General features: G+C 43.6%; 1 protein-coding gene across 1 annotated transcript in view; it reads left to right on the top strand.

Annotated features, from left to right (window-relative positions):
* The window catches only part of FSTL1 (follistatin like 1), a gene marked incomplete at both ends in the record, with an annotated part of 60342 nt that extends 51520 nt beyond the window's left edge, over positions 1–8822 (top strand). Inside the window, 3 exon segments of the mRNA XM_080696524.1 lie at positions 358–468; positions 3826–3902; positions 8778–8822. Coding sequence (XP_080552650.1) covers positions 358–468; positions 3826–3902; positions 8778–8822 — 233 coding nt within the window.
* Positions 8823–13430: the final 4608 nt, after the last annotated feature.

The following is a 13430-nucleotide window of genomic DNA, read 5'->3' as shown; positions in this document are numbered from 1 at the left end:
GTGAGTATAGCTCAGAGGTAGAATGCCCCTGGGTTTGATCCAAGAAAGAGGGGAAGGAAGGAAAAAGGGAGGGAAAAGGAAGAAAGAAGGGGAAGGAAGGAGAGAGAAAGAATCAGTGGTACTCTCCAGAGCTAGCTGAGAAAATCCCCACCCCTGATTTCAGAATTGGCCACAACCCAGCATCTCTACCACATGGCTAAGGTCCCAAAGTCTTGGGTTGATGGGGGCATGTGCTCTGGCATGGAGCCGCTGAGGGACAGGCAGGCCTTGTCTGGGAAAGAGGGAAGATGTACAGACAGCAGCAAGGACACCCTGTCCATCCTCACAACCCAACTTGCCTTATTTCCCATCCCACAGAGTGCGCCCTGGAGGATGAAATGTACGCAGACGGGGCCGAGACCGAGGTGGACTGTAACCGCTGTGTCTGTGCCTGTGGCAACTGGGTCTGCACAGCCCTGACCTGCGACGGTGAGCTGTGCCCCAGGCAGAAAGGACAGCATCATGAGTCTCTCGGGAGAAGCCCGTGTGGGGATGTGGGAAACAGGGCAGCTATGGGGAGCAAGGAGCCCGGGAGCTCCCAGGGTCTACACTGATGGTGAAGCTCTTGTCACAGGTGCATGGAGTTTGAAAATCACTCCAGAGCCGGCCGTGGTGGCACACACTTGTAATCCCAGTACTTGGGAGGCTGAGACAGGAGGATCACAGGTTCACAGATTAGCCTTAGCTACTGAGTGAGGCTCTCCACAACTTAGTGAGAAATAAAGAATAAAAAACATGGCTGGGCATGTAGTTTGGAGGTTGAATGCCCCTGGGTCCAATCCCCAGTACTAACAAAAAAAAAAAAAAGAAAGAAAGAAAAAGAAATGGAAGGAAGGAAGGGAAAATAACTCCAGAGCCCTCAAAACCAGAGAGGACTGAGACCCAGGCCACGTGTAAATATTGATGTGAGCCTAGAAAAATCACAAGGAAGGCAAAAACTGATTTAATGAGAATGATGTGCTGGGCACTCTTCTAAGTACTTTAGATAGTAATCCTTATGACATTTTTACTACATGTAAAAGGCTCAGGTAGTTGAAAGTCAAAATGACTCCTCAGTTTTTACTCCTATTATGGCAAATACCTAGCAAGAAAAAAAAGAAGAAAGAAAATTGTCTATTGACCCTCTTTGAACTACAAAATTGGATAATTCCTCCAAACATGTTTAAAATAAATTGAGATAGTTGAGGCATGGGTGGGGTGCATTGGGAAGATAAAAGTGTCAGAGTTTGAGGGACAGGGCAGAGGCTAAATAGTATGTTGAGAGCAATAGGGTCCCATCAAGTCTGAGCCCTAGCGAAGAACTGGAGACATTAGATTGGAGGCAAGACAGAGAAGGGTGTTAAAGCCAGGTCCAGAATGGACAGTCGCATCAAGTTTGAGAAGAAAGGTCAATTGGAATCAGACCCAAAAGTTACACCAGATGAGGCAAACCTAGAGTTGTAGTTTAAGAAGTGAACTGAAGCAAGAAAAAGGGTGCTTTTCCTAGAATTGTGTTCAGGAAGATCAAGTGAAATGGAGCCTGGGAGGCAGAGTTCAGGACCCAGGAGGAGGTTCCAGGCTGGAGCCCAGGGAGCCCCAGCAATGTGAATGGATTCAGCACCACCACATGATCACTGACCTACCACTGCCCACCACCGAGCGTGCGCACAGCATGGGTGGGCAGGGGCCAGCCTGACTCTAGGGATGGGTAAAAGAGCAGCAAAAGTCTCTTTAGAGGCTAGAGATTTCTGGAAGTTCTAGAAAGTTACTGAAAGCTGAGACCAAGCTGGGGACAGCCAGATCTTAAACAATACAAAGCAACTACTCAAGTTACTAAGGCCGTGTGTGTGTGTGTGTGTGTGTGTGTGTGTGTGTGTGTGTGAGAGAGAGAGAGAGAGAGAGAGAGAGAGAGAGAGAGAGAGAGAGAATGTGGTGTGTGTGTGAGAAAGAAAGAGACAGAGACAGAGAGAGAATGTGGTGTGTGTGTGTGTATGTGTGTTGCTAGGGATTGAACCCAGGGACATTGTACCTCCAAGCTACACCCCCAGACCTACTTTTTTTTTTTTAAAACAGGGTCTTATTAAGTAGCAAAGGGCCTTGCTAAATTACCAAGGCTTGTTTTTTTGTTTTTTGTTTTTGTTTTTGTTTTTGTTTTTTTGGTGGTCCTGGGGTTCCTGGAAGCCCTTCTACCTCCAGGCTACACTTCCAGACCTATTTTTACATTTTTATTTGGAAACAGGGTCTCCTAAGCCAGCGCGCACGGCTGGCTTCGAACCTGCGCGATCCTCCTGTCTCTGCCTCCCAAGCGCAGGGATTACAAGCGTGTGCCACCACGCCCAGCCCAAGCTTGTTTTGAACCTTCAGTCTTTCTGTCTCAGCCTCCCAAATATTGGGATTACAAGTATATGCCACCACATATACAGTTACCCAGCCTGCCTCAACCAGGAATCATCCTACGCTTCTTTCCCAAACTCTTTTCCACCACCACCACCACCCATACCTAACCGTTCTTGTTCTGGCTTGTAAAGGTAGCCCTCCATTTTTAAAATGCAAAAGTCAATGCACAGCTGGTTTATGGAAGACTATACATCGTCCCCTGGAGAAGCCCCCATTACATACATCAGATGAAACCCAAATTATCACCCCTATGGGACAGTGTCCATTTCTATAGCCATGCAGCTCCGGGCTGCTTGCCCTCCCTCCTGGGAAATTCAAAGTTCAGAGCTCTGTGTGATTATAAAGAGCAACCCAGGGCCTGGGAGTGTAGCTCAGTAGACGAACACTTGCCTAACATGCCTGAGGCCAAGGGTTCAACCCCCAGCATTGCAAAAACTAAAGAGCAATCCAGAGTGGTGGCACTCCAGGGGCCTCAGCATGTCCTGATATGTAGGCCATGGGTCTAAAAGTGGAAATTCTAGAGGCAGTGTTCCTGGTATTTCTAGGCTCGTGCCTGAAAGTCAGCAATCTGGTCTTAGATCACAAATCCCAACGGGACAAGCAACAAGAACATTGAGATAATGAAGCCACATGGAGCCAGGGCCAAGGGAAACTGCTAGGGGGGGCATATTGATGCCAGTGTTCAGTGTTTCCTAAATGTAAACATTGTGTTTGATAAACAAGATATTCCTGGGCACCGTCTCAAACCTACAGAATAAGAATCTGCAAAAAGAACCTGTGTAGAGTTTGGCTTTCATCACTGAAAATTTGGGAAATGCTATAGATGCAGTGGTTTTTAGCCCTGGCTGCACATCAGAATCGCCCGAGAGCCTTTAAAAAAGAAACAAAACAAAAGATGCTAGGCTCATCAAGTAGATCATGATGGTGAAAGGTAGGCTTTTTTTTTTCTCTTTTGTGGCACTGATGATTGAACACAAGGCTTTTCCCATGGTAAACAAGCACGCTACCACTGAGCTACATCCCCAGTCAGCAATTATATTCTTAAATATTGTCCAGGACATTTTGAGGGTGTGTGAACACTTGAGAATCACTGCTCCAGAGGAGTTTTCTGAGCGAGGACTCAGATTCTCTGCAGAGCCAGTCTTAGCATGATATGCTGAGCATTTGAAGGAGATACCAGGAACAGAGGTCAGGAAAGAGTCTGGGCAAATTACTAGCTTATAATGTGCTGCTTTGGAAGTGTCAGTTGCATAGGATGCTTCATGCCTTTGTACTCAGAAATGTGGGTGGCTCACCTCTCCCTCCACAGGCCAAATGGGAAATGAATTGAGAACTGATAAGATCGATACTGGTGAATCTCTGATTGGCTTAGCACAGCCATCACTGACTGAGGGCTTGTTCTCCTTGCAGGAAAGAATCAGAAGGGGGCTCAGACCCAGACAGAGGAGGAAATGACCAAATACACCCAGGAGCTCCCAAAGCACCAGGTGAGTGACAGCAGCTGTGCTGGTCCCCGCATTGCTGCTGCCCCCAGACCCTTGAGCTCAGACCCTGCCTAGGGCCTCAGGAGACCGTGTTCAGTACCGTAGATCCTGCATGACACCCTCTCACCTACACTATGAAACCGTGGCACAATTTTCTCATAGAGAAATTGTATTTTCGTAGAGCCCAGCAGGTTCCAGCAGACAAGGCTACAACTTGGTAAGAATCAGCTAGAAGCCAGGCATGGTGGCGCAGGCATGGTAATCCCCGCACTTGGGAGGCTGAGACAGGAGGATCACACAGGTTCGTAGTCAGCCCCAGCTACTTAGGGAGGCTTTCAGCAACTTAGTGAGACCCTCTTTCCATATAAAATATTAAAAATAGGTCTGGGCATGTAGCCCAGAGGTAGAAGGCCCCTGGGTTCTGTACACAGTGCCACCAAAAAATAATAATAATAATAATAATAATAATAATAATAATAATCAGCTAGGTGGTGATTTGCAAGTGAGTGTGGTCTAAGGAAATGTTGGTGTTTGCTGGCATGACCAGTGTCCAGGCTGAAGACCTCGTGCTCCCTGAGAGCAGGTTCCATAACCTCCTCCTCAGTGTCTCAGCATACCCCCAAGTCCAGCACAGGGCCTGGTATGTGTTGTCATTCAAGGAGAGTGAAATGTGTGGATTGGGCCACAGCTGAAAGGATTTATGCTAAATGCCCATCTAGCTCGAGTAGGCTGTGATTGACAAAAGTTCTCCTTCCTGGAGACTCAAGAAGATAGTAAATAAGAACTCTGTTCAGGCTGTATGCCATGAAGTCACAGGCCTCCTGAGGAAAGGATTCTTATAGAAGAGTGATCCAAACATGGCGGTCTTGGGTCCTGGGCCTGTCTTTCCACTCGCTTATCATCCTCAATAGGAAGTCGCGCCTTGCGTTTCCTGTCTGCAGACGAGGTCTAGCAGCACCAGCCTTCTCCCTGACACATAGTTCTTAAGGCACATAATGGTCACAAGAGCTGCTAAACTACTATTAAATACTTGATGTGAGCGAAAATATATGATGACTATTGACAGTAATTGCTCATGTTTATGGATCATTCTTCACGTGCGTTTTGTCATTGTCGCTGATTGTGTAGGAATCTCATGTCCATTGTTTAAGCAGATGCTTCTAGTCTTTTGCTTTTCCCTATTACACCAGAATGAGTGCCGAAATGAGTCCAACCCCATTAAAGACAGGGAGGAAATAAAACGCACAGAAATTCCCTCCTAGGGTAGAGAAGTTACCGTGGGGCGACGGACAATGGAGCGAATTATAGTAGCTAATATATATTTTATATATACATATATATACATATATATACACACATATATATATGTATGTATGTATATATAAATATATATACATATATACATACATATATAATATATATATTTTATATATACATTTATATGTATATGTATATATATTTATATATATTTATATATACATATATATAAAATATATATATTTTTTGCAGTACTGGAGACTGAACCCACGGGTATTCTACCTCTGAGCTATACCCTCAGCCCTAATTTTTTATTCTTTTGTTTTGTTTTGCTTTGTTGCAGTACTGGGGATGGAACCCAGGGGCATTCTACCTCCAAGCTACATCTCCAGCCCTATTTTTTATTATTTAATTTGAAACAGGGTCTCACTGAGTTGCAGAGGGCCTCAATAAGTAGCTGAGGCTGTCCTCAAACCACGATCCTCCTGTCTCAGCCTCCCAAATGCTGGGATTACAGGCATGCGCCATCACACCCAGCTATTCTTTATTTTTGAAACAGGGTCTCCGTAAGTCGCAGAGGGCCTCACTAAGTAGCTGAGGCTGGCCCCGAATCTGTGATCCTCCTGCCTCAGCCTCCCAAGTACTAGGATGACAAGCGTGCACCAACATGCCTCCAGTAGCTAGCATTTCTAAGTTTATCTTAAGTTTTGGCAGTTCCTTCAGAAGCAGATACTGAGGCAAGGACTCAAGTAGAGAGTTTACCTGGGATGCTGTCCCAGAGAACAGCACAAGAGGGGTAGGAGAATGAGCCCTGGGGCAAGAATCAAAGAGTGGTGCTCACCTGTAATTCTACTGGCTCTAAGGCCGAGGCAGGAGAATCAAAAGTTTAGGACCAGCCCAGGCAACTTAATGAGACTATGTCTCATAAAATAAAACAAAGACAGTGTATTCAGGCATGGCACCACCATGGTACATGGAACTTAATCCTGTTGGGGAACTCTGAGAACAGCTGACAGAAGGGAGCTGGAATATTTCTACAAAACCTCCCATCAGCCATTGGCTGAGGGCTGCCATCAGGAAATGTAATTCCCTGCCATTTCTGGCCACCAGCATGTGTGGTCAGTATAAACCTTCAAAGCCAGGGAAAGCGCTCAGGCGGAGAGGCAGGTTTGGCAGTAAAAAGCCATGCCAGTATCTACTGAAACATTCCAAGCCAGGACTGGGGTGGAGCAGCAACCATGTCTACTAGATACCAGCCACGGTTGCCAGTGTTTTCTTATTTAGTTTTTTTAATTGAGGTATAACTCACTACCATAAAATCTATCCCTTTAAAATATGCAATTTAACTGTACGTGGTGGCACACGCTTGTAATCCCTGTGCTTGGGAGGCTGAGACAGGAGGATCGCGCAGGTTCAAAGCCAGCCTCAGCTATTGAGTGAGGCTCTCAGCAACTTAGTGGGACCCTGTTTCCAAATAAAATATTTTTAAAAAGCCTCTGGATCCCACCCTCAGTACCACAAAAAAAAATATGCAATTTAGTGGGTTTTAGTATATTCATAAGATTATTGACCAGGTTTGGTAGTACATACCTGTAATCCCAGTACTTGGAAAGCTGAGACAGGAGGATCACAGGTTGAAGGCCAGACTCAGCAACTTAACACTCAACAACTTAGCAAGACCCTGTTTCGAAAATTAAAAGAGTAAAAAGGATGAGTGTAACTCAGAGGTAAGTGTTCCTGGGCTCAAGCCCCAGTACTCCCCCCTCCAAAAAAACTATTATCAACCATCACCACTATCTAATTCAAAAATATTTTCTTTTTTTTTTTTTTTTTTTTTTTTTTTTTTTGGTGGTGGTACTGGGGTTCCTGGAAACCCTTCTACCTCTGTCCTACACTCCCAGACCTATTTTATACTTTTTTATTTTTGGAAACAGGGTCTCTTAAGCCAGTGCTGCTGGCTTCGAACCTGCGTGATGCTTCTATCTCTGCCTCCCAAGCGCGGGGATTACAAGCGTGCGCCACCACGCCCAGCTCAAAAATATTTTCAACATTAAAAAAAACCCATGTTCATTAGAAATCATTTGCCCCTGACAACCACTTATCTACTTTTAGACTCTGTAGATTGCCTATTCTCCATGTATCATATTAGTAAAAGTATAATATATGTGGACTTTTTGTCTGACTTTCACTTAACAGTGTTTTCAAGGCTTATCCTTGTAGCACGAGGATTTCGTTTTTGTGGCTGAATAGTATTACACATATATTTTCTACATCCATCAGTTGCTGGGCATTTAAGTCATTTTAATTTTTTGGCTCTGGTGAATTAAAGCTGCTATGAATATTGTTATACACGTTTTTGTGTGGGTACATATTTTCAAGTTTTCGTGTGGACATATATTTTCTATTCTGTTTAGCTGGGAGTGAAATTGTTGGGTCATGGTAATTACATGTTAAACCTTTTGAGAAAATGTCAGGCTGATTTCCAGAGTGTTTTACCTTTGTACATCCTCATCAATTTTTTTCAATCTTTCCAATTTCTTTATATCCTTACCAACACTGGTTGTTATTTTGTGTTTTTGTTTTGTTTTTCTGGTACTGGTGATCAAACCTAGGGCCTCACACATGCTAGGTAAAAACTACCACCGAGCTAGAACCCCAGCCCTTTTTATTTTACTTTGAGACAGGGCATTGCTAAGTTACGCAGGCTGGCCTCTAGCTTGTGGTGCTTCACATCAGCCTTCTGAATAGCTGGGATTACAGCCACGCACCATCCCTGGCTGTTATTACTACTTTTTTATTTAAGCTGTCCTAGTGGATGTGAAGTAGTATTTCTTTGCAGTTCTCATTTGCATTTTCCTAATGGCAATGATGTTGGGCATCTTCTTATGTCCATATTAGCCATTTGAGAATCTTTTTTGGAGGAATATGACAGGCACTATTGTAAGAGCTGGTACTTTATCATCCTTGTTTTGTTGAAGACATTGAAACATAGAGACTTGCATTATGTACCCAAGCTCACCAAGAGAGTAGCACAGCCAATTCAAGCTCAAACAGACTGCCTCTGGAACTTCTCTAAAATGTAGCGCCTCCCAATAGTATTCTTTTCTTTATATTTTTTTTTGGGGGGGTGGAACCCAGAGGCTTTTCTACCTCTGGGCTATACTCCCAGACCTATTTTATATTTTATTTGGAAACAAGGTCTCACTAAGTTGCTGAGAGCCTCACTAAGTAGCTGAGGCTGGCTTCGAACCTGTGTGATCCTCCTGTCTCAGCCTTCCAAGCACGGGGATTACAAGTGCGCATTACCACGCTCAGCTTCCTTTTCTTTATCTTTAAAATGTGGGTAATAATATCTGATATGCTTGCTTCAAAGAGTTCAGATGGAGTCAGCGCTTAATTCACCCAACAGTCTCTGCAGACTATGTCATGGATAGTACGTAGTCCTCACCAGAACTAAAATTCAGCATAAGGATATATATATATATATATATATCAGCATAAGGATATATAAATCATTGCTATAGAAAGACTTAAAACCTTGACAAATGCCAGTGGTTTTTTAATATTTCCACGATGAGCATGATGATTATTTTTAATATTTTATTATGATTATTTTCAAAGGAAACAGCTGAAAAGACCAAGAGGGTGAACACCAAAGAATTCTAAGAAGAGGCACGCAGGCACAGCATCTGGAACCCAGCTCCTTCCCTTCCACTTCAGCGCTGAGTCCAGTATACACATGTGTCTGCTACCATCGCCACATCACCAGTATTTGCTTCTTATAGCAACAAATTTTATTTTGTTTATTTGTTTTGCAATAAAGGAAATGGGGGTGGCTTGTTAGGAGAGGCCACAGCCTTCATTCCTAGGAGTGCTTTGAGAGAAGCTGTACACAGTCCTCTGGGGCTGGAAGCAGGCAAGGAAACTGCATCGGGGTTGAGAAAGGAGCAGACCTGGGTCAGAGCCTTTCTGAGTCCACATGAGCAGGCTGCAGGGAGAGCGTGTAGTGCCGGACAGCACTGAGCTGGCTGTCCCTGGAGGAGTGTTGGGGAAACTCAATGGAGGGAACACATTCTGCTTCTGGCCCTTGCTGTGGCACTGTCGTCACGGCAGACCTCTGCTTCTCCTCTTGGTCCCAATCACCACCTCTAGATACACAATCACTCTGCTCAGACTGGGATGGAGTTGCTGGGAAGGTGTACCCCAAAGATGCAGAGACTTGTACACTTCAAGCCCCGTAGAGACCTAACCAAATTTTTGAAATACTATCTACCAAAGGTGCTATTTCTCTGTAAAACACTTTTTTTTCTTGGCACGTTGACTTCATTCTTCATTTATTATCATTATATTGTTGTTGTTTTATAATATTTTATTTTCTTGACTAGATATTAAGCTCTTGTAATTATTTTCCAGTACTACCATTTCAGAGGTGGGAGGAGTTTGGGGTTCTTCCTGGTGCAAGAACTTCTATAACCCAGACGCCCCCCACCCTGCCACATACTAGAGGAGATGCAGCCCCAGAGTTGGCTCCCTCGGCTTCCAGCAGTTCAACCTTGTACCACGTAGAGCAGGGAGTAACTCAGAAGCCAGAGAAAGAAGAAATATCTTTATATAAAGCTTTCAAGATCCAAAATGTCAATTTGTTTTCTTTTATTCTGAAAAGTTTAGGCAAATCAATATTCAAAAGGATGGAGGCTTAGGACACCCTGGCCTACCAACATGCCCATTATCCACCGCTAATAGCAGGGTGACTTTGGCCCTATCACCTCCTATTTCAGCTTCTCAAGTGAGCAGACGAGAATATACTAACCTCTTGGTTTGATAAATTATAAATTAACTGGTTCTGGTAATTAATCCATAGCCAGATACGTTCCTGTGATTTTCCTTTATCTTAGGATAAACTGAAAAAAAGAGTTAGACAACCAAAAATAAAATGACCAAATTTGACCTCAGTCTGAGTGACCCTTGCAGACTGTGCTGGGACGCCAGGCCTTTGTGAGAAGAAGGCCTGCCCAGGAAGAGAGTGGGAGAGACGACTGCTCCTCTCTCTCTTCAGCTGTTCATGGGGTGTACAATCTCTGGTTGGAGTCAAGAAGAGCTTTCCCTTCAGAGATGAGAACAAAAGGTTATAGACTCGAGAGGGGTGAGAAATGGAGATTGAATCATAAAACTGAGCCTTGGGGAGAAGCCAGTTGTTCACAGTCTTGAATCTTTTGGCCTCTTATCTAACCCCCTCACTCCCAGGTTCTAAATCCATTTGGTATAACAAGAATCAAAAACTAGGTTTCTTTTTCAAAAATCAAATTACAGATTGTTCAGTTTGTACTGCATGGGCAAATGTGAGAAATTTGTGCCAGAAGTTGAATTCCTTACAGTTTTCCTTGTTCTCAGTTGAAAGGAGAAAAATCCCACTTGGCTTAGAATTCTGAGCTTTGCCGTACCATCCCATTGAGAAATTCTATGAACCCCACTGGTACAGTCTGAAATGCAGCTCCCTGTCCAAGTGCCTTGGAGAGCTCACAGCAGCAAGCCTTCACCAAAAGAAGTTTTGCCAGTTCTTGGGCACGATGGGAGAGTGCCATAGTACCAGTTTATTTAGAGCAAGAAGCCACAGTATCTTTTCACTGGTCACATGTAGAATAGTGGTTCCCATCCAAGACTGTACCCCGCCCGCAACACTAAGTTCCCCAAGAGCAAATCCTCATTCCTCTTGAGTTCCGCTGCTTCTGTCTAAATAGGGCAGCCGTTGTCGGCACCACAGATCACGTGGTCTGAGGGCCATTCATGGAAAGCTGCTAAATAGCCTAGTTTGGGGAGACTGCATAGAGCTTTGCATGGAGCAAACCAGCAGGATCAAATTGGGTGGTTCAGACCTCTAAAAGCATGTAGAGCCTAGACTGCAAGCTTTCTGGGCTTTCTCTCTGTGTGTGGCTTTATGAACAGTGTCTGTTAAGATCCAGTGTTCATTGAAAGCTTTCCCACATGCCAGGACTTGGGGCTCTTCCACTGATTTTGGAAAAAGGGCTCCTTCACCTGCTAATAAGCCCATGTGAACCAGTCTGAGTATCTCTCCTTTACACCTAAGAGTTAAATAGTCAAGCGTCAGGAAACAATTTGAACAGGTTTTTGTTGCCTGTGTGTTTGCAAAAATGTATTTAGTATGCTTCCATATTGCATTTAACTTGTTTTTGTAACTTCTGATTTTTTTTTTTTGGTTACTATTGATAAATAAAGAAAGTAAAATTATGGTTGTATTGATTTCCTTCCCCCCTCCTTCCCTCCCCCCATGAAGGCCAAATTAATTGGGAGAACAATAACTACCTTGTAAAAGTAGATTTGACTGTCTGGAACATTAAAAGGGGATAAAACTTTTCTCCTAAAGAAATCTGAAGACTGCAGCAGGGAGGGAGTGTTTGCTCAGGCTGGTAAAACCAATTTCTTTAAAAGTATTCTTGCCAGGCTTGGTGGTGTACACTTGTACTTGGGAAGCTAAGACAGGAAAATAACAGGTTCAAGGACAGCCTCAGCAAGTATCCTATAAGGTTGGTCTAGGACAGAGGGTGATGAGAAAACAGGGAGTGGCTTGGTCCATTCAAGCTGCTATATCAAAATAGCTAACCAAGCATGGTAGTGCATACCTAGTACACGGAGGCTGAAACAGGAGGATTGCAGGCTTCAAGCAATCCTCAGCTACTTAGCAAGTCTCTCTCTCTCTCTCTCTCTCTCTCTATATATATATATATATATATATATATATATATATATATATATATATATTATGCCCAGCATGTACAACTTCCTTGGGTTCAATTTCCAGTATCACAAAATAGCTTAGACTGAGTAACTTATTAACAATTGATCTCTCACAATCCAGAGGCTGGAAAGTCTAACATCAAGACAGCAGCAGACTGAGTGTCTGGTGAGGGTATTCTTTGCTTCAGAATGATGCCTTTTTACGTCCTCATGTGGCAGAAGGGGCAGGCAAGCTCCTTTGGGCCTTTTAACGGATCCTATTCATGATGGTGGACCTTTCTTGACATAATCATCACCCAGAGGCCCCCACCCCTAATACTATAGGGCACTGGACATTAGGTCTCCATCTATGAAATTTGGGGGGAGCACAAACATGCAGAACATAGCGGGAAGCATTCTTGCATTGGGAGGAAGTTAAACTAAAATTACTGCTAAAGCCTCCTTTTTCCATAATTTTTTATGCCTCTTAGGAATCTGGAATGTCATCCAGCGAGGCTTGCTATAGGTAAGCCTGTATGAAAAGCCAAATAAACTGGGGAAGCTACCAGAGAACAGGCAATCCTTTCCAGAACTGGGTTGATGACTTCCTCGACACATCCCATTGGATAAGCATTTCCAGGTGGACCACACGCTGCTTGGTTAAGACTGTTTGATTCCATCTTGAAGACAAAAGCAATACTTGTTTTCTAATTTTCTATTTTTATAGAGATGATGCCTTCCTTCCCCCCACCACCAATTCTGTCTTCCAAAAGAACACATATAGATAACAAGGTTTAAAGGCTTAATTTCAGACTCTGTATAAGTCTTGCTTCCCCAAAATTATAGCCAGGTCATTTTCATTGGATTTGGAGAATTAAGACAAATTTCTGGTTACTTTATTGCTGCACATTACTGAACTCATGCAATATATATATATATATATATATATATATATATATATATATATATATATTTTTTTTTTTTTTTTTTTTTTTTTTTTTTTTTTGGTAGTACTAGGGATTGGATCCAGGGGCATTCTACCTCTGAGCTGCACTCCAGTGAAAAGAGAAAATGATCTCTGCCTGGTGGGGCTTATTCTAGGAGGGAGAGACAGATAATAGACAAGGAGGTAGAGTGTATGATATGTTAGAAAGTGATAAAGACTGGATAGCAAGATAAGGGAGAATGGGAGAGTGTGGAGCAGGGAGTGGAGGTAATGGCTCCATGTGCAGTTTTAAATAGGGTGGTCAGGACAGGCCTCAGAGAAAGTGACAGGAGACATGAAGCAGAGGGAAGTCTATGTTTGACAGCTGAACAATAAGAACCCAGTACTGGATGGAGTGTCAGTTTGGGTAGAAGGGAAGAGAGACAGCAGTAAATACAAGAATAAAGCAGCTGTGGGTTGGGTGTGGTGACACATACCTGTAATCCCAGAACTTGGGAGGCTAAGATGGGACGATTGCAGGTTGGAGGCCAGCCTCAGCAACTTAGAATCTGTTTCAAAATAACAAAAAAAAAAAAAAAATGGATGGGGGTATAGTT

This window comes from Muscardinus avellanarius, assembly GCF_963383645.1.
Source record: "Muscardinus avellanarius genome assembly, chromosome: 5".
NCBI lineage: Eukaryota > Metazoa > Chordata > Mammalia > Rodentia > Gliridae > Muscardinus > Muscardinus avellanarius.
This window is presented reverse-complemented; position numbering and strand designations above follow the sequence as displayed.